The sequence below is a fragment of the Pagrus pagrus genome (assembly GCF_965226575.1).
Source record: "Pagrus pagrus genome assembly, chromosome: 11".
NCBI classification, from domain to species: Eukaryota; Metazoa; Chordata; class Actinopteri; order Spariformes; family Sparidae; genus Pagrus; species Pagrus pagrus.
Window position 1 is genome coordinate 17697968 of NC_140195.1, and position 19245 is coordinate 17717212.

Below are 19245 nucleotides of genomic sequence, written 5' to 3' on the forward strand. Positions count from 1 at the left end.
ATCCATAGTGTGCCACAACAATCCTCAGAGAGACGACAGCCTCGCGTGGAACGCATCTGTCTGTTCCCTCCAGCTGATGTACTTCCTCTTTTCTTCACCAAGGAGGGGCTTCAGATCCTCTAAAAAGACTGGAAAACCATCAAAAGTGCTGAGTGTCACTGAGCATTACACTGAAGATGAAGATTTCATTTGTCTTCCTACTTTTATTAGGTATGATGAATTTATTTATTTATTTATTTTACACAAAGGCAAATTTGATAATTTTCTGTTCTCCAGTGCCTGTTATAACTAATTAATATTTGTTTTCCAGATATCCCTCATCTGAGGGGGCAGCAGAGGATTGAGGAGTTCGAACACGTTGTGCTGAGACTCGCCTTCCCTTCATTTTACAATACTTACAACAAGTCCTGCTGTAAACTCTATCCAGCAGGATGTTATAATCTGCTGGACAGCACAGGATACGTCTGTGATTTACTGAAAGGCAGAGTTACGATAACCGAGAGTGATGGCTGGATAGAATTTAAAATATCGAATGTACGGTTTGAGGACGGAGGCTATTACAGATGTTTTGTGCTGGGAACTCAGAACCGTGTCTACAGTGATTACTACGTGGAGGTTTCTGGTAAGCAGTCTTATAATCTTCTCTCATGTGATGTTATTAATGTGTATTGTGCGATAGCCTCTAACGCTCAGGCCAAGCCTGGATTATTACAGCTTCATAAGATAAATGTTTTCTTGCAAAAGGAAATTTAAGTTTGCTTTCTTAAGCATGAAAAACAATTGTAAAGGTTAATTATAGCCTGAAACTCTGGAAGCTTATTTGATATTCTTGCATTTTACAGAGGTTTCCGGTCACCATAGCCAGTCTCAGCCTGCGGTGACAACAACCATCGAAGCTCCCAACACCTCCATAACACTCCTAGACTCCACTGGGGCTGCTCTGGCAGAGGACCAGAGTGACAGCCTCAGGTATTCACTCTGCAGACTGCTCATCTTCTGCTGCTCCCTTGCTGAATAATGGATGATCTGAATGCAGTGTATTTTCTTCCTTCCCAGAGTTCCCTGGAGTTTTGGTCTGTCACTTGCTGTCATTGTGTCCTTTACAGCAATGATTTTGATCACTTCCATTATTGGTGTAGTTTTCTGCAGAGTCAAGCCCAAACGTAAACAGTCAGGTAAGTAGTTTCCTTAGATTGATGATTTGCATGTAAAAAATATTGTGCATTTTCTTTGGAATGGGTCAATCAGACTGAACTGATATTGTTTTTCTTTGCAGACAAATATGGAGAAACTCCATGTGAGTCAGTGAAACAAGAGGCCCCGGTAAGTGCTAAACAGGGAACATGTCGCCTCTATGATTCATCGTCAGTTGTTTTTAATAGCAGATTGAATGTTTGTGCCCCAGACTTCCTCTACGACACTGTCTCCTGAAAATGTTTGTCTCCCACAGGACACGAGTGGCATAGTCTACACCACAGTGGACTTCAGAGCCCACCAGAGGCCGATGGAGGTATATGCAAACCTGAGGACGCACACAACCCAAGTGGGAGCCGCTGACTCCACCTGGAGAGCAGAGGGTGATGGGGTGGTGGAGTACTCCACACTGGCAATCCACCAGTGAATTCATGCGAAAGTTTAGTCAGTGTCTGATTTTAATGGGACAGATTTTCTTTGTTCTTTGCTTGTTTTTAAAGGAATGGAATGGCAAGTACTGGTTGCCAGTTTTTAAAGGAGACATATTTTGCTCATTTTCAGGTTCATAATTTTATTTTGGGTTATTAGCGCTCTGTCTAAAAAGGCTCTATTTTGGCTCCTGTCTCTTTAAGGTCATCCCTCCTGAATACCCAGTCTCCTCCCGATTGGTCAGCTCACACAAGCCTGAGCCAGCGCCACTTACATCAACAGAGCAGCTGTGCTAAATCAATCCGTATGTGCCAAACTAGCCGCTAGGCATAAGTTATGCAAATGTGTGACATGATGACATAGTATGATGTCACAAAGTCACACAATTAAAGGCGGGACTACTGATGGAACGTTTCAGGAGCAGTGTTTTCTGTGGGACAGAGGAGCTCCCATTGGTGCAGATTTGACCTTTTTAACTTTAAAGATTTTTACATCTCAAGAACCTTTATAACACACTGAAGGAAGGGGAGAAAACAAAAAAAAGCATAATAGATCTCCTTTAAGACATTTACAAGGCAGGGAGGAAGTAACAAAAAGAGGCATTTGGTTGCATCATGGGAAATGAAGGATCCAGCATTTTTGGAGCTTGACCTCTATATTGGATTAAAAATCGTGATATCTTGCCCTCTGCTGGTTTAAACTGTTCTTTTGTCTGTCATGGCTTTATGGAAGTGCAATATTAAATACATTTTAATACCTTTAAGTGTATAAAATGTGTGTGGTTTGTGAAAATGAAGTGATGATGTAATTAAAGAAATGAATTGTGTGGTAAAAAAAACATTTGACAAGACAAAACATTTGTTTCCATGTGGTTTCCTCTGAACACTGTGCTCCTATTCACAGGCTGAGAGAGCAGCGATGTTGTCAGATCGTGTCATCAGGTTATCTTTTGTCATATCAATGTTTTTCCTTATCAGTTTCATCTCGATTACAGCCTCAGAGGAAACCTGGCCCTCCGCTATTCTGAGAGCCGTTCGATATTCTATTCCTGGCCCTGTTCTTCCCTTTACACAAAAAAGCTGTTGGCGATTCCTCTTTGTATCGTCTCTTAAAGGTCAAGTTTCTCTTAAGAGCAAATGAATAAAGAGACGGGACAGATTCTTATTCCTGTGACATTTCAGCGCAGCACTGTAACACAAAACTCACTTAAGATATATGATCTCCATTGTAGTCACCACAGTCAGACTGACACACACACAAAACACATGCAGAATGTTTCGAGTTGCTGTAATCAGTTTATTGAAAAGGCAGCTACAACACAGTCATGTGTATGCTTTCCACAATCTTCTATTTGCACCATTTCTTTTTACATTAAATCTTCAATCAGACAAGCCCCCGCAGGGAAATACACACTTCTAGATTATCCATCAAGTGCCTTATTTGCTTACGCAGACTTGGCCAGACCAATGTTCTGAGACTGGGCGTTAAAGACGGCGTAGTACTCCCTGATGAAGACATCGCCCAAGATCCAGAGCTGCTGAGAGCCACCCTGGCCAAAGCCGACGCTGCAACCGTAGTAGCTCTGAGGAGAGACAAGAGACAACAGAGTTACTTCCCCCAAACTTCATTATAGTGTTGAAAGCTTTTCTGTTTCAGTGGTTGTCAGGGATCCAGCTGACCTGAGAGACGTAGGCAGATGCAGGGACAGTGAAGGCGTGTCCATTGAGAGTGAAGGTGACATCAGGCATGCTCTGGACGTTCTGGCAGTTCACTGTAGCCTGTGAGAAGAACATTACGCACAGAGGAGATGTATTTATTGGTGTTCTACAGGTTTCCAGCTAAAGCAAGTAACCAAGTCCTGCTTAATTATTTTCATTTGAGAGTTTTGACGTCAGAGCATTAAAGTCTGTTTACTCTGAGTTCAGAAAATGGGGGAAAATCTACTTCACATGGTATGGTGTGATGGTATGACTCACCTCTCCGTACTGGTTGGTTGAGGCTCCAACCCAGGAGTTCATGTTGTTGATGTCATTGGTTGGACCAACGATCAGGGAGGTGCCAGTGTCAATGATGGCCTGGCAGCCACCAGAGCAGGCCACGGTCTGTCCATTGATGGTAACGCTGTGAGGAGGAACAACAGAGAGTGGATTGCAGTTGAGCTAGGAAGCTTTGTGCAATGTTTTGGGCTCATTTTGTGTCTTTTGTTTTTTTACCTGTCCATGCTGATCTGCCAGTAGGTGGCAGAGGACAGGGGGATCCAGGTGATTTGTCCAGTGTAGTGGTTGCTGTCGGTGCCACCGAAGACCACCTCGCTGCCCTGCTCACTGTTGCTGTTATAGAGTAAAAAAACAAATGTCTGGTGTGAATTCAAAGTAAAATGACAGACAAGCACTCATCCCACAGATCTCCATCCTATTTCAGTACCCGCTCAGGTAGACGGAGAACATTGGCTGAGACACCAGACCCTGCTTGATCATGTTGTCGAAGACAGGCACGACGTTGTCAGAGGCAATGGACTGGAAGGCCAATCCCAGGATGCCATCAGCAGCCATGGAAGCCATGAAAGCAGCCTCGGTCTGGCTGATTCCAAACACCTGGTTGGCCACAGAGATGCCGCCCACCTGCACACACGAGACAGCTGTCAGTCACAGTTCAACAGAGCACGGGGACATGCATGTTTGAAGTCTAAATAGACTATGCATGTTGTTCCAGGGGTTTTGAGCTACCTCAACAGTGTCGCTGGCCAGATATCCGGTCATGCTGCCAGTGCCATACTGGATGGACAGAGACTGGTCGCCCCACTTGAAGGTGGAGGACTGCTGAGGGTTGAATTTCTTGTGGTTCTCTGCAGAGAAATGTGCATTTTCAGGAATATGCCACAAAACGTGGAACATCTTTTGTCATGGAGTAACTGCATTAACTGAGTGTTGTACCACTGCATATACTTAAAGCAACATTATGAGACTTTTTATCTTAAAAAAACAGCTTCAAAATCATTTTCATGGTACAGTTTCTGTACTAAGTTAAATGGTGTCTCCGTCTCAGCCACTCCTATCACTTGTGTCTGCACTATGTAACTTCAGTTAGAGGGTAGCATCACAACGTTACATACATGTTTACTTCAAGATACAAGTTTTCAACATGTAACATTGTTTTAATGTAATAAGTTTTGTTTGTAGTGAGCACCTACATTACGTCTGACAAACTGTTACAGACCTGGGATTTGTATTAACGACAGTGGTGCTGCACTCAGAAACTGTAGGGGGCGCCAAATCGCACAAAATGCAATTTTTTACATAATGTTGCTTTAATAAACTCTTATCACTGCTTGCTAATTACTGTAGTATTTGCTAAATAAGTATTTGGATCTTTTAGTTGTACAATGAGCAACACAACAACCCAATAAACACTGTATTACAAGTTAAAATCCTGAAATCAAAGTTTAATAAAGTAGAGGCACAGACCTATGAGGTGCTAAATTTACTTAAGTATCAAAGCTAAAAGTGCTATTATACTGCTGAGTTCTACTAATGATGCATTACTATGAATTGAACCAGTTACAACTTTAGTTTACACAGTTAGGTAATTTAATCCATGATAATCTATGCATTTTATTTTATATGATAATTGTATATCTTGTTTGTAAAATATGACTCTGCACAGTGACAAGTAACAACAGTTGTCAAATAACTGTAGCGGAGTACAAAGAAGACTAAAGTTGCATAAAATGGAAATATTCATTCAAAATGCAAGTGCTTCAATATTATATTTGTATGCAGTAATTTAACAAATACAGTTAGTTACTTTCAACCACTGTGGAAAACACTATCCAAATGTTTGAAGCTTTTTACCCCCCAGAGAGAGTACAACTGACTGAATAACAGCCCGGGTTAGTAGTCTCAGTAACACTCACGGCAGGCCTGGCTGTTGCAGTAGACTGAAGGGATCCACAGGTTGGAGGAGCCAGTGTCAAAGATGACGCTGAAGGACTGAGGAGGAGTACCAATGGAGACCACACCATAGTAGGACAGCTAGAGGGACGCAAGAGGACAACCAAAGAGATTAACAACTTGATTCAAAGCACAAAATATGTGCTATAAATACCTGCTTTTAGTGCATTAAGAGACACACAACTCTATACATACGTATGCTATTCAACCAGAGGCTGCAAACAATAAGATGGTGACTGGTCTGGACTTACGTCAGCATCGTTGGTCATGGACTCAGTTCCATACTGGGCGAACTTGGCCATTGGGTTGTATGGGTGCTGCTTCCTGAACTCCTCCCACTTTCCCTGCTCCTGCAGGGTCTGCCTGGCAGTCTTTCCCTTGATCAGGGGCATCCTACACACAGAGAAGGTGAATAAAGAATCAGCAAAAATGCACAGATGTCCACCATTTTATAGCTGGATGAATCAGAGAGTAAGCTCTAAGAAAGACGGTCTTTAGATGTTGATCTTCCAATAATTTTGCCTATTGAGGCATGAAGTGTCAAAGAAATGGAGGGACAGGTTCTTTTCAACCAGCCAGGTGAGACTTACCTGTGGAGGCACTCGGAGAAAGCCACAAGGGCTGAAAGGACAACGAGCCACTTCATCATGTCGGTCACTTTACTGTTGGACTCAGAGGAGTGAAGTTTCAGTAGCAGAGCCCAGCCCTTATATACAACATATCAAGGTTGTGACTCCGAAATGCCCTTCTACATAACTTGATATCATGATTCAGCTGGAGATAAGAAATCTGCAATATGGTGATAAATTGCCTCTTATCTAGAAGCAAATACTCCATTAAACGATTGAACAATGAAGAGTTTTACTGGAATTATTAAACTATTTTGTGGCAACATTGTACTGTGAAACAAAGTTTGCTTTTTAAAGTTCAAGTTTAAAGTTTTCATTTCAAATTAACCGATATTTTGTAAGTGCGTGTGTTGATTGTATACAGTTCAAATAATCTTAATGAATAGAAGCTGCTCACGTCATATACATTGATAAAAAAAATGTAAATCTTTGTGGTTTTTTTTATTTCTACAATTTTGCTGAAGAGAAACTTTACATGCAAAAGTAGTGTGACATTGCTAATGATGATCTCAGCATTGTTGATGTATTTTCCTTAATGTGGAAAACAGTTCAGCAAAAAAATTCTTTGACTTTTATTATCTAACTGATCATTTGAATATATAAGTGCAGGATAAGTGTTTACAGTGTGATACAATGTGAACCGTGTGTAGGTCAGGTGATTTGCTGTTCAAAACTTCTGTTTAACACTGATATGGAAACTTTCCACGTGTTTCAAGGGTGTGAACTGAGGTTACGTGGGCAGGGTTATCTGATAACAATAATACACAAAACAAAGACTTCAGGTTATTGACTTGAAGTGTTAACAAACAATGTCAAAATTCTTGGCGAACTTTAAGTACATATACTGTGGTTTGACTTTGATTAACAAGTTGTTTTTATGCCATACTGACAGAGTTTGCATTTTATAATTCATTTAATTTGAAATCCCACTCAGAACTGCTTTCATAACTTTTGGCTTTTGCAATATATTTATTCCATAAAATAGTGAAAGTAACATTTATCAAAGCACAGAGGTGGGAAAAGTATTATGATTCATAAATGTAAAAAATACATAAATGTGACTTAAGTGGCAGTAGATATAGTACACAGAGTACCCCTAAAGCAGAAAAATGCCCCTTGCCAGTGTTTTAATTGTCATATTTTTCAACTATTATAATATATTAATATATTAGTAGCTTTTTTGTTGCAGCTGGTTGAGGTCAAGCTAATTTCGTTGGCCGAAATAAAGGATAGGTTTGTCAGTTTCGCAGTCAACGTGACATTTCTGGAGTTTTACAGCAAAAGAGTGTTGCAGCATTCTGCTAAACAACTGAAGTTGATGGTGACTTGTTTTAAAACGTGAAAAAACAATGAAAAAAAAACTGTAAAATCACTCCGTAGGGCTCGTCTGGTGTGATCCAAGTCTCTGGAAGCCGCTGAGATCCAAAATTGATTTGAATAGGACATAATTTACACCCTCGATGTGCAGCTGAGCTCGTGCACCCACTTCATGACAGTGAAAATTTCAGTTTAAAAAAGGGTGCAAACAACATCTTTCAACTCAATTTGGGTTCTCACAGCTTCCGGAAACTTGGATTATGCCGGACAAGCTGTATAGAGCAATTTAATGTTGTTGTTTATTTTGTTTTTTTTATTGTTTAGGAGAACGCTGCAACACTGTTTTGCTGTGAAGTTTCAGAAATGTTTTGTGGACTACAAAACTTCACCTGACTTTCCATTTACATGGGGTTGAGTAGATAATGACTGTATTTTCATTTTTGGGTGAACGTTTTCGGAGGACTTTCTTTGGTGTCTTGCTGATGGTGGCAGCATGAGAACGACTGCTCCCTGAAAACCCCTGACAAAACTTGCATATTCATTTAAAACAGTAACAAAAAGAATGAAGTCAACACTGCCCTAAAGTGAAGACAATGTCAAGAGGCGCAGGGAAAAAAGGAGAGAGCGACAGAAAAGAAACAAATGAAACAATGGACACGTCAGCTGAGGAGCATTATGAGCAGCATGCTGCAGTTCTGGCAGAACTACACACGTTAAGACAGGAACACAAAGAAGCCGCTCATGAAACTAAAACTGCCTTGACAAGACTTGAAAAAAAACAAAACATTAAAGAACTGGTGGAGAAGAAAACAGGCAAAGAACTACTGTGTTGGAGGAAAGAGAGAGAGTCGAAAGACAAAACAGGCGAACTGTTCCTTTAATTTCTTGCACGGTAACTTGATCTGCAAACTGCAAAGTAACTGGTAACCACAGCTGTCAGTGTAATAAAGTAAAAAGCACATTCAATTACTTCAAGTACATTTACTGTGAAAACATCTGTACTGTGATGAATTCTACAGCTGAAAACTCTCTGTTGATCCATTGTTTAGTATCTAAATCTGTTTGTTTCTATCAAAATAACCTTTTTCATTGTTAATAATACTTATACTGCTGCTTGTACCACTACTACTGTCAATGATAATAATGTGATTCATATTGCCTTGCTTCTAACCATCTTGTGCACAGAAAAAACCCCTAAATCTTGTGTTGTTCTGGTGGAATTGCCCTTTAATTGACATCTGCAGTAGTTTGGCACGAGTCAAATGCTTTCAGTTTAGTTCAGTTCAGTAAGTCAGCAAAGTCAAGAGTTTTCTCTGATCATGACCTTCATCTTAATCAGACTGTGATTAAAACCACCTGACACCTCCGTCCCATAAAACACATTATGTTTAATCAAGCAACATAAACTGCTCATGGAAAAAGGGCATGACAATGTTGTTATTCCATTTTTATTGACAATAATATATTTATACATTTCTCTTGATAAATTAACATAAAATGAGCAGGAAAACAAAACAATCACAAACAACACATTTGTTTTTTAAGAAGTAAAAAGTGTCTGATGTCTACCGAGTCTCTGTTCTTTTCTGTCCTTGATATGTGGATTAATTGAATCAAAACTATGTATTATAGTGCATAGAGAATACAAATGAAGAATACAGTCAGTGAAGATAAAATAAGTTTCTGATCTTCACTCCGAAATGCTGTTTCTGTCACGCTCCTCTTCATCTGCATGTTTTAAAAGTCCATGTTTTTGAAGTCCTCAGTACATCTGTACCTGCTCTCATCGTACCTGGTGCACACCAAGTGGGGCAGACAGGGGCAGGTGTGATGTTGCCTTTTGCCTGGATAGGGCACCTGAAAGTGGGAAAAAGAGGAGGAGGAGGAGGAGGAGGAGGTGATAATCTGACAGTTTAAATCCTTCATCGGCTGACAAGTGGAGCTGCAGGTCTTTTTAAAAAGCTGCTCTTTAAAACTCTGAATTAGATGGATGTGGTGTTAGAACAACTAATTGTTGCCATTTGATCAAAGTGATGTATGGCTCTGATTGGACGCTTCGCTCCGGAGAGGAGATCAATAGCTCCTGCATTTATCAGCAGCTTTTCTAAAGCTTCAGCCAACCTGCCAGCACTTGATATCATCTGAGTTTCCACTAACGCTGAGAACAAGTGTGGGCGAGTATGAGACTGTGATGCAGGCAGATTAGTGACTTCACATTTCTCCCCACCTTGTGACTAAAGGGATGGCACTCATCCCCTTCCACACCTCTCGGGACGCACATCCTCAGACCCCTCAGCCACAGACTGACGGCACAGCAAAAATCAAACCCACACTGCATGTCTCTTTCACAGGCCTGCAGGAGATACACACATTAAAAGAATAAAAGAGGCAGAAGGTCAGACGAGGGGAGTTCTTTTGATGCCAGTGAATTAGTTTTGCTCTATTCTGTGTTAATAGAGACGTCCTCTCATGTTCTTACAGTCAGAGACATGTCGTCCGTTGCCCGTCATCTCCCTAATCCATTTACAAATGAATATCAATCAGAGGACTGAGATAATTTCCTCTCGTTTTTCCAGCCGACTTGAAGCGGAGGAGGATGTGGTCTCCTGTCACTCACGTGTAATCAAATTTAAGACAATTATCCTGAAAATTGGACTGTGCTGTTTGCATATATAGCTTTTTTTATGCGCACATTTATCGTTTGAACATTGGACCAAAAAATCAAGAGTCAAGGGCTGGTAGTACTTAAAACAAAGTATATGTAAAGGATTGACTGCAAGTTCAGCACATTTCACAATGCATAGACACAATTTGTGTTGAAATAACTGGTCAATTAATTCATCAAAAGAAAATAAGTCATTTATCAAGCAAAAATGACCAACATTTACTGGCTTCTGCTTCTCAAATGGGAGGATTTGGTGCTTTTCTATGTCTTATATTGTTGTCAATTCAATATCTGGGGGTTTGGACTTTTTTTGTCGGACAAAAACAACCTATCGTCACCTTGTGATGGGCAATTGTCACCATTTTACATGTAACAGGCTAAATGATTCATTAAGTAATCAAAAGAAAACCCTGATGGATTAAGTGATAATGAAAATAACTGTTAAGTGCAGCCATGTAATGTGTAAAATCAATGAGTGACTCAATGCACAATCACACAAAAACTGGATAATAACAATCTAAAATGTTATTTTAAATGAGACATTACTCAAAAGAGTAATTCATAATTTACAGTAATCAGTAAACTCTCCTAAAAACGTATAAAACATGAATCTAATTAACAGATAAAATATACAGAAGATGACTTTTCCAGATTCGTCTCACTCACCCCGGTGATGACGGCTCCTCTGGACAGGCTCAGAGACACCAGCAGCAAAGACAGCAGCACCGCCCTGAAGCCCATGACAGCAACAGGAGAACTGGACTCTCACAACACCCTCAACACTGGACAACAGCTGTTAACACTCTCTCTATCACCTCGCACTGGATCCCCGGCTCTCCAGTCACTCATAAAGGTTCCCAGAACTCCTCAGAGGGGGGAGCTGCACTCTCTCCCTCTCTTTATCCACCTCAGACCCCCACCCAACACTCCCTCCCTTCCTCCCTCCCTCCCTCCCTCTTTCCCCTTGTCTGACATCCCTCTACGCCCTCTCATCAGAAGCTTCGTCATCTTACTCATCCGGATGACGGCTGATGGAGGCTCACAGTCGTCCCCTCTACCTGTAGATCTTCAGGGTTTGAGCACATCTGCTCAAAGCAGAGGCTGACAGTGTTTCCATGACTCAAGTGGTCCAAGCTAACACACAAAAAGTATGGAACTCGCCAGTTGATGACATTCATATGAGCTGAAATGAATCCGACACCTCCATGAGAGAAAAAGGGCACAGGTGCCGTGAAATCCAGAGTTATTTGTCAGTCTGGAGCAGCAGGACAAGACAAATCAGCATCAAGGCCATATAACAAGTTTACTCAAATTATCACCGGCTGACTCATGGACTGGGCGTCATGTGAATCGTTTATATGGAAAGTGATATTCCTTATTTTATTATGGGTGATGTGTTCCAGAATGCCATGAACTGTGACAGCTGTGGTGTTTAGGACATCACCAGTCCATCCACACTGAGAGAATAAGGCCTGTAAGGTTAAAATATCCTCTTTACCACATAAACGACTCTGTAATCAGTGTGATGTATATGATCTTAAAGTCACTCTATTTAACAATTTGTTGCAATTAACATTAAATCACTGTTGTATTGGTCATATGTGAGCAGACTGTAACGTGAAATGAAAAATTAGACCTTCCCCGTCTCTCTTGGTTGCCTATACAAGCCTGTGGACGATGTGTTTAAGTTGTTTAACTGTGCTGGACTGTGGATTTCTTCGTGAAGTCCAAAGGATGTGACTTTTTGCACGTCCTCAAGTGCCTCCTCTCAGAGCCTCTCACAGAGAGCCACAGTAGCTAACGTTAATTTAGAAATGGAGTCCACTAACTTAAACTAATGTCCAGCTTCAAGCACAACACAGAAGTTCAGCAGAGCCCCTTTAAGTATCTGTTTGGTTTAAATGTTATGTAAGATGTAAAGGAACAACTTGGTTCAGTTTGTATCGAGGTTGGAAAGACTCCCGCTCATTTCACCTCTCTGCAAATTCTTAATAAGAAACAGCGTCACATAATGGATAAAAGAATATGAATGAAATGACCTGATTATGTGCTAAATTGCAAAACAAATAGCTAAATCCCTGAATTATATTAGCTGTCCTCCAGTACATGTCAGGGTGATGATACACTGACTCTGAGTCCGATCTCTATTTTGGGTTCGGCTCATTTGGAGATTTACTGTGGTTGTAAAGGGGCCATATGTAGAAAATAATGGGGTCTACTCTCTATGCCAACCTCCCTTCAGACAAGATGAAAGATTCCTTGTGTGTGTGTGTGTGTGTGTGTGTGTGTGTGTGTGTGTGTGTGATGCACCATGATGCATGTATGTGTGTGTGAGAAGAGAAGAGAAGAGAAGAAGATATCACATGCATGTGGACCTTTTAAATCATTATGCATGCATAAACTTTCCCTTGTGCGTGTGTTAGCCTACGTGCACCCTCCGACAGTGATGGGCAGCAGCTTGTCAGCAGAAGCAGCCGAGCTGTGATTTAAACAGCGAGGAGAGAAATATGAGTGAGCAAAGAGGAGAGGAAAGGATGGGAATTAGAGGAGAAGAGGGGGAGCATACCCCATGGGTTAGTCAGCAGGACATTACCCTGCTGCTGCGCAGGTGATGGATTCCTCCAATGCAGCGGCCACATAATTACATTCACCCATTTCTGCCCTGTCAGCAGGAGCGCTGAAGCCTCACCGTCTTGGGATAGGCAGCAGAAATCATGCAGGGAGGTGAGCCCGAGCAGTGGCCTCCGGCCAACTTTTGAAGAAAACACATTAATAAAATTTGTCAACAAAAGGCGAGAAACAAGGCTCCTGGTTTACACTCATAATATTAATACTATATTTTATGTTCAATAAAGACTAGACACTGGTAAAGTTCACATTGTGTTGAGAAATGCTGTAAGTATTTATCTTTATCTTCTTGTTTCTAAAGCTGAATGTCCAAAAAAAAACTTCACGTGTCTCCAAATATCTGTGTTATGACTGAGGAGCATGTGACTCTGGAGCTTTTTTAGCTTATTTGTGAGAGTCATCTGAGTGTGACTGCCTCTGCAATGCGTGAGAACAAAGCGGGAGCTACATTATCAATAAAGATTCCAGAGGGGGAAAAAAATAGCTCAAGTAATGTAATTTTATATTTATGTAACTCTGAATATCAAAATCAATTTCTCACTGAGGCCTGGATGAAGAGAGTGACATGTGAATGATGACATATAGAGAGGCAGGCTTTCATCACATAACTAATCCAGTTTAGAAAATGATTTCAGTCCAGCCACGTAGAAGAAGCCACGAATAATAATAATTGCATCAACACTATATTAAGCTTATATATCAAATGCTGATGGCAGAATATGAAATCTCCTCACATATACATATAAACACCGCTTAAATAACCATAGCTATCTTACAATAGATAAATACATCTATTTGATCGCACTACACTTTAAAGTCTTCATTTTTTAGCTCAAATATCAATCTTACCGTCAATTTGGGGGTTGTTTATTATTTTGCCGCCTTTCGTGTAGTTTGTCCTCACAGGCACCCTTCGTTCACGTGACAGTCAGCTGACTCCACCCGGAAGCTCTGAGGAAGCAGACAACAAAACAAAACTTCCTCCACAAAACTTACATTTTGCAGTTATTTACGGTTGTTAGTGATGGAGTCGACCCTCGAACAACATCTAGATGACACGTAAGTTGATACCGGACCCAGTTTGAGTTTGTATTTTAAATGTCGGGACGTTAAAGACGACTTATCGCTCTTTGTTTGTTTGTTGTTGGCAGCATGAAAAATCCAGCAGTCGTCGGGGTGCTGTGCACGGATCAACAGGGACACAACCTGGGCTGTAAGAAAACAGAGTTGCTTGGTCTATCTGAGGTTTTTCAGGAATGTGCTTCTCAAAATTAATTACACCAAACTTACCTTTGCTTGAGGGGGAAGTGAGGGTTTCCTCTGTTGTTAGCTCCCATGACATTACTGCAAACAAGTAGACCTGCTTCAGACAGGAAAGACTCATTTCTACATGTGAATCACTCAGATAACTGACCGATGATGCTGTCATTGGTGTTTTAAACAACACTTGTCCAATGATTATTTACTTAATAAAACTTGTATATAGTTTTTTTTTCATGAAACACAATCTTCTTAAAACATCAAGTTTAATCACCACCTCATTTTATACTCAACAGCACAGTTGATTAATTGAGGAGCTGAAAATGCTTGGTAGCTATTTTGTTAATTGCTTAACAAATAAGTATAGTTTTTTAAGCATAAATGGCAAAAACAAAGTGAATACATCTTGTCTAATGTGACTATTTTCAGGTATTCTTAGTCTTTTATGACAGTAAACTGAACATCTTGGGGTTTTGGACAGTTGTCGAGTAAAACAGCATATTTTAGACGTCACCGTTGGCTCTGGACACTTGTGATAACCATTTTTCATCATTTGGTGACATTTTAGAGACCAATATAAGTATGAATTAATTAAAAAAAACATATCTGATTATGAAAACAATTATTCATTGTAGTCCAATAACAAACATGTACCTCATGAGTCAAAGGAAAGAAAGAAATTGTGATCAGAGCCAAGACAGTCAAATGTTTGAATAACAGTGTTAGTATCACAGATGCCACTCAACTAGTGTTTCTTGCTGTCATTTCTCATTGACGCTAACCTCGTGTCATAAAAACACTGGTTCAAACAATCTATTTACTGGTTTCTAATTGTAAATATTCACCTCTCTGTCCCCTATTAACAGTAATTACCTTCTGTGCAACAGAAATGTCAAACTGAAAGTAGAAAAAAACCCACATCTCATTTCACCTCATTTTTGCAGGAAGTGTAAAGAAAAAAAGAAACCACTAACTGGCCATCTAAACACTCTTGTCTGTCTGTTCACAGCATGTTATCAGCTATTTATCCAACTCTTCTGCATGTCTAGTCTGTGACATCCTCAAAGACGGGAGTATAGGTTGTGTCCTCCCTCTGTCTCTTCCTTCTGTGTTTTACTGCGCCAACCAAAACATATCACATACAGTAAATTTCACATCTTCCCTTTTGTAAAAGCAGTGTATTGTCCCACTCTGATGTTGGCCTGGTTCATAGTCAGTAACTGTGGTCCCCACATAATGGCTAGTTTTCCCCTTGAGTGTGAAGTTCTTATTTAATGTGTTTGAGAAATGACAGCCGTAAACGACATGTGAAAGTTAAGGATGACTGAAGTTGAATTTGCAGGAAGTATACAACATTATCAATTAGCACTGAAAATTGTAAATCATTGTTTTTGTTTTTTGTATTTATTTTATTTTTTAAACACACACACACACAAGACCAAAAAAAAAGGGGGAAAGGTGGGTATCGAGAAGGGACGTTATCCTGGGAACCCCACACAAAGTCAGGTGCCAGCACCAGTGTTCTGAATATACCCAAGGGAGGATTTAACATAGTTCAGAGAGCAGCTTGGATGTGAATAGGCCTGCAACTAATTAATGTTTTTTATTGTTGATCAATGTTGAGTTTGTTCTCGATTGATTGATTAGTTGTTTGTTCTATAAAATGTCAGAAAATGGTTATCAGTGTTTCCAAGAGCACAAAGCGATCTTGTCAAATGTTTTGTTTTGTCCACAACCAAAAGATATTCAGTGTACTATCATAGAGGAGTAAAGAAACCAGAAAACTTTCACATTTAGGAAGCTTAAATCAGGGAAAATGTTCTCCTTAAAATATAACTCAAACCAATTCATGTATTATCAAAATAATTGGCGATTAATTTAAAAGCTGACGATTAACTGATTCATTATTGAAGCTCCAGATGTAAGACAAAAAATCAATCCATCATCATTCACTGGTTGACCTGTATTTTTAAAAACAAAAAACTGTATGAACAAACCTCCACCGGAATGTGTACCTCAGTGAGATGTGATTGAAAAATGACCTTACTGGAGTCCAAGACCACTGAGTCCACTGTTAACTTCTGTCGGGTCGTGGCTGCTTGTTTCATTCAATCCAGATCTACACATTTATGTTTGACAGGTTATGACTGCAGTGAAAATAAAATCCAACTGTCTCCTTGATCTACATGATAAAAGCATGTAGATTTTAACTTTGGAGAGCCACAGCTCGTGGTTGTAGATACAACAGATGGTTGGATGCACTTCAGTTACCTCAGGAGAAAGTTTCATTAGTGCTTCTTTTGTCTTTCTTCAGTGCTGCACATTAACACTCTGTTTTTATCTAACAATCACCAGGCCGAGGCTCCCTGTCTGATGAACACGGAGGTGTTGTGTCAGTTTTGGCCAAACAAGCTGCAGCTCTCACCAGAGACCCGACAGACACCCCGACTGTTTGCCTGGAGTCTGAGTCAGGGTGAGCACTGCCTCAAGCTTTTTGTCTTTTCTGCTTGACTGACTCTTCTTTTTTCTCCTTCTCAGTGAATTTAAGAGTTCTGACTGTAGTGGGTCTGATTAATACTCAGAGAAGATCAGTAAATCCTGGGCAAACTGTTGAAAGAGATCCAAAATCAAAGATTGAGTGTTCATTGTTTGCACCTCAGACTCAAAGTCTTGGCAAAGGAGGTTATTTTCATTTGCATGGCTGTGCTGCCACCTTCTGGACAAAACATCATCTTTTGCACGTATATCAATGACTTCAACTCACACCAGAACTTATTATTATTATTGATAGATAGAAAGAAGTTATTTAAAATGTTAGACGATATTGTGATTGTCTTCTGTAGATGAGCCTGCTGCCTTGTTGTGACTTGTAGGCTGGTTTCTAAGATTACAGTGTCTGTCAACAAGGTGTAAATCAATGACTTGATGACCGGGACAGATATTGAATTTCAAAACAAAACGTTACAGGCATTTATCCATCCAATCCATAATCAACTACTAGGTCAAGTTATTTCAGTTTGGGTTTGTGCTGAAGTTGAGGATTTTAAGGTCAACATTCAATGACTTTCGATATTTCTTCTTTTTAAATAGCAAGTTTGTTTAAAAAAACTGAGTAATTTCATGCCAACTCACCCAGAACTTTTCCCATTTCTTTTCCTAGATTTCCTTGAATTAATTCATGTTAAAACTTCTATTAAAATTATGTATTTTTGAAGTTTAGCCTGGATTGGGTTGAAATTTGCCCTTAACATCTTCATAATCATAATAATGCTGATAATAATATGTTTATTTGTATAGCACTTATCAAAACCAGCATTACAAAGTGCTTCACAACAAACACAATAATAAAATTCAAAGTCATTAAAGACAAATAAAGCTAATAACAATGGATGATTAACACCAAAGATCAAAAGCTAGAAAAGCAGTGGGTACATTCAAATAGAGCAAGAATAAAGTTAAGTGTAATTAAAAAGAAAAAATAAACCTCAAAACTTAAACACCCTTATAAGAAGACCTTTGCATAAAAATAAGTCTTTAAAAGCAGACCAAGGGTACTTGGTCAGGACTTGGTTGGACTTGGCATGTGGAGTGACCCAACTTATTTGTGGGACGTTGAGAAATCCTATGAGTCAGCATTTACACTTTGCACAATGTGAATTTATTGATGATGATGAGAAACACTTAAGATAACTGTTATAGTCATAATACCAGAAACAGTAATAATGCAGTCCGAAGGAGAGAGATCCACAGATGTTGACTAATCCCTCTTATTTGTCTGTCTGATTATTGTTCATCATAAAAACAATTGTGTCTAATTGAATTGTTTTTTTGTTTGTTTGTTTTCTGTAGAAACATTCTGGTGAGGACTCACGGGACCATCACAGTAGCAGTTCACAAGATAGCATCCTGAAGACAACAAGACACACTGAGGAGTTTTACTGTAAAGAAATGTACATGTAAACACACACACAAGTTTTACTCTGACAATCTGATGAACTCTGTGAAAGACTGTCGGTTTCTGCTTGCGTCTGTTGTGTTTTCCGTATATTTAGATCTCATATTTAAACCAGAACATGATTGCTAACTTTACTATGTTGAGTGTGATTTCTTTCTCTTATTTTATTGCTATCATGTGATGTGTGCGTGTCTTTTTGTTCCATACACTTACATCCAGGGCAGTCATGCACAGAGTAACAAGCTTTAATAAACTTTAACTTGACTTCACGCTGCCCTCTTCCGCGTTAAGTATTCATTATTTTCTCCTTTGCTCAGTGTTTCGTGGTTAACCAATTAACTTTCTTTGGCAGCCGTGTGAAATTCTTCACAGACATACAGGTGACAGACGAAAACTTGTTTCAGGCTAAACAATCATTAATTAAAGCTGCTGCGAAGCATGGATTTGAAAGGTGGCCAATTATTACTGACTTCACCTTTAGGAACGCACTGTAATCTGCAAAAGAACTAAAGTTATAAAATAAATGTAACGGAGTAAAATAAAATGCAAAATTTGCCTCCAAAATGTAGTGAAGTGAAGTACAGTACCCATCTACAGGGCATCAGTGACATCAATGAAGGGAGATGTCTGTTGACCCTGCTGCCTTCTGGCAAAAGATACAGAAGTATCCGCTGCCGTCCCACCAGACCACAGAGCAGCTTCTTTCTCCAGGCCGTGAGACTCCTCAATTCATCACCAAGACTCCATTTTACAAAATAGATGTAGCAGGACTCAAACATTGTTTCATCTTTTAAAACCCTTCTTATTAAATGGAGAAAAAAAGATGACAATAAATGAACCTTATCATAAGTACACTGTCAATTTTATCTTTCAAGATGTTTAAACCCATTTTAACATGCTTGACAACTTCAGTTAACCAAAGTAGATGTCTCCCTAGAGTGGCTTTGCTGTGGTTCTGCCAGTGAGGGATGACTGGAGGAGGGTAACCGTGAGGTGGACCAGGTGTATCATGCACCTACAGTATCTCTGGATCATCTCCAGAGCTCCCTTGCAGGAGTGAGCCCCTCCTGTCACAGCACACGGTGTCCTGTCTGCTGCAGACTGACAGTGCAGTGCGTCTTGGTGGCGCACTGCCTCACACTCAGGACCTGAGGAAAGTCTGCGGTGGCTCTGATGTTTAGACCGCAGAGCTTGCTTTTTCCCCCCCCTCCCTCCCTT

At 40.0% G+C, this 19245-nt stretch overlaps 4 protein-coding genes across 5 annotated transcripts; 2 read left to right on the forward strand and 2 right to left on the reverse strand.

Moving 5' to 3' along the window:
* Positions 1-153: 153 nt before the first annotated feature.
* LOC311265140 (uncharacterized protein) lies at positions 154-1661 on the forward strand. Its single transcript, XM_084366490.1, has 6 exons — positions 154-210; positions 311-622; positions 843-969; positions 1057-1175; positions 1277-1323; positions 1451-1661. The coding sequence occupies exons 1-6, from the start codon at positions 177-179 to the stop codon at positions 1619-1621; spliced, it is 810 nt and encodes a 269-aa protein (XP_084222616.1). The 5' UTR covers positions 154-176; the 3' UTR covers positions 1622-1661.
* Positions 1662-3024: 1363 nt separating this feature from the next.
* On the reverse strand, positions 3025-6222 carry LOC311264759 (pepsin A-like; the record flags this gene model as incomplete). Its single annotated transcript, XM_084365858.1, has 9 exons — positions 3025-3205; positions 3303-3401; positions 3600-3744; positions 3837-3953; positions 4048-4244; positions 4350-4468; positions 5537-5654; positions 5825-5966; positions 6164-6222. The coding sequence occupies 9 exons, from the start codon at positions 6220-6222 to the stop codon at positions 3068-3070; spliced, it is 1134 nt and encodes a 377-aa protein (XP_084221984.1). The 3' UTR covers positions 3025-3067.
* A 2727-nt stretch (positions 6223-8949) lies between these two features.
* On the reverse strand, positions 8950-13701 carry prok1 (prokineticin 1). 2 transcript variants are annotated; one of them, XM_084367003.1, is made up of 4 exons: positions 13662-13701; positions 12874-12936; positions 9747-9872; positions 8950-9376 (listed from the first exon to the last, which is right to left on the reverse strand). In XM_084367003.1, the coding sequence occupies exons 2-4, from the start codon at positions 12898-12900 to the stop codon at positions 9257-9259; spliced, it is 273 nt and encodes a 90-aa protein (XP_084223129.1). In that variant the 5' UTR covers positions 12901-12936; positions 13662-13701; the 3' UTR covers positions 8950-9256. The 2 variants fall into 2 exon arrangements, with proteins under 2 accessions (XP_084223129.1, XP_084223128.1); XM_084367002.1 differs by lacking the exons at positions 12874-12936; positions 13662-13701 and adding an exon at positions 10851-11069.
* Positions 13702-13720: 19 nt separating this feature from the next.
* On the forward strand, positions 13721-18296 carry lamtor5 (late endosomal/lysosomal adaptor, MAPK and MTOR activator 5). Its single transcript, XM_084367007.1, has 4 exons — positions 13721-13871; positions 13964-14025; positions 16428-16545; positions 17922-18296. Exons 1-4 carry the CDS (start codon positions 13837-13839, stop codon positions 17980-17982), a joined length of 276 nt encoding a protein of 91 aa, XP_084223133.1. The 5' UTR covers positions 13721-13836; the 3' UTR covers positions 17983-18296.
* Positions 18297-19245: the final 949 nt, after the last annotated feature.

Bases quoted from the DNA above. Each gene is read 5' to 3' on its own strand.
- LOC311265140 (XM_084366490.1), top strand. From the start codon at position 177: ATGAAGATTTCATTTGTCTTCCTACTTTTATTAG. The intron at 211-310 runs GTATGATGAATT...TTTGTTTTCCAG, and splicing joins TGTCTTCCTACTTTTATTAG to ATATCCCTCATCTGAGGGGG. The intron at 1,176-1,276 runs GTAAGTAGTTTC...TTTTCTTTGCAG, and splicing joins GCCCAAACGTAAACAGTCAG to ACAAATATGGAGAAACTCCA.
- prok1 (XM_084367002.1), bottom strand. From the start codon at position 10,925: ATGGGCTTCAGGGCGGTGCTGCTGTCTTTGCTGCTGGTGTCTCTGAGC. The intron at 9,873-10,850 runs GTGAGTGAGACG...TATCTCCTGCAG, and splicing joins GAGGAGCCGTCATCACCGGG to GCCTGTGAAAGAGACATGCA. The intron at 9,377-9,746 runs GTGGGGAGAAAT...TCCCACTTTCAG, and splicing joins GCCATCCCTTTAGTCACAAG to GTGCCCTATCCAGGCAAAAG.
- lamtor5 (XM_084367007.1), top strand. From the start codon at position 13,837: ATGGAGTCGACCCTCGAACAACATCTAGATGACAC. The intron at 14,026-16,427 runs GTAAGAAAACAG...AACAATCACCAG, and splicing joins ACAGGGACACAACCTGGGCT to GCCGAGGCTCCCTGTCTGAT. The intron at 16,546-17,921 runs GTGAGCACTGCC...TGTTTTCTGTAG, and splicing joins TGCCTGGAGTCTGAGTCAGG to AAACATTCTGGTGAGGACTC.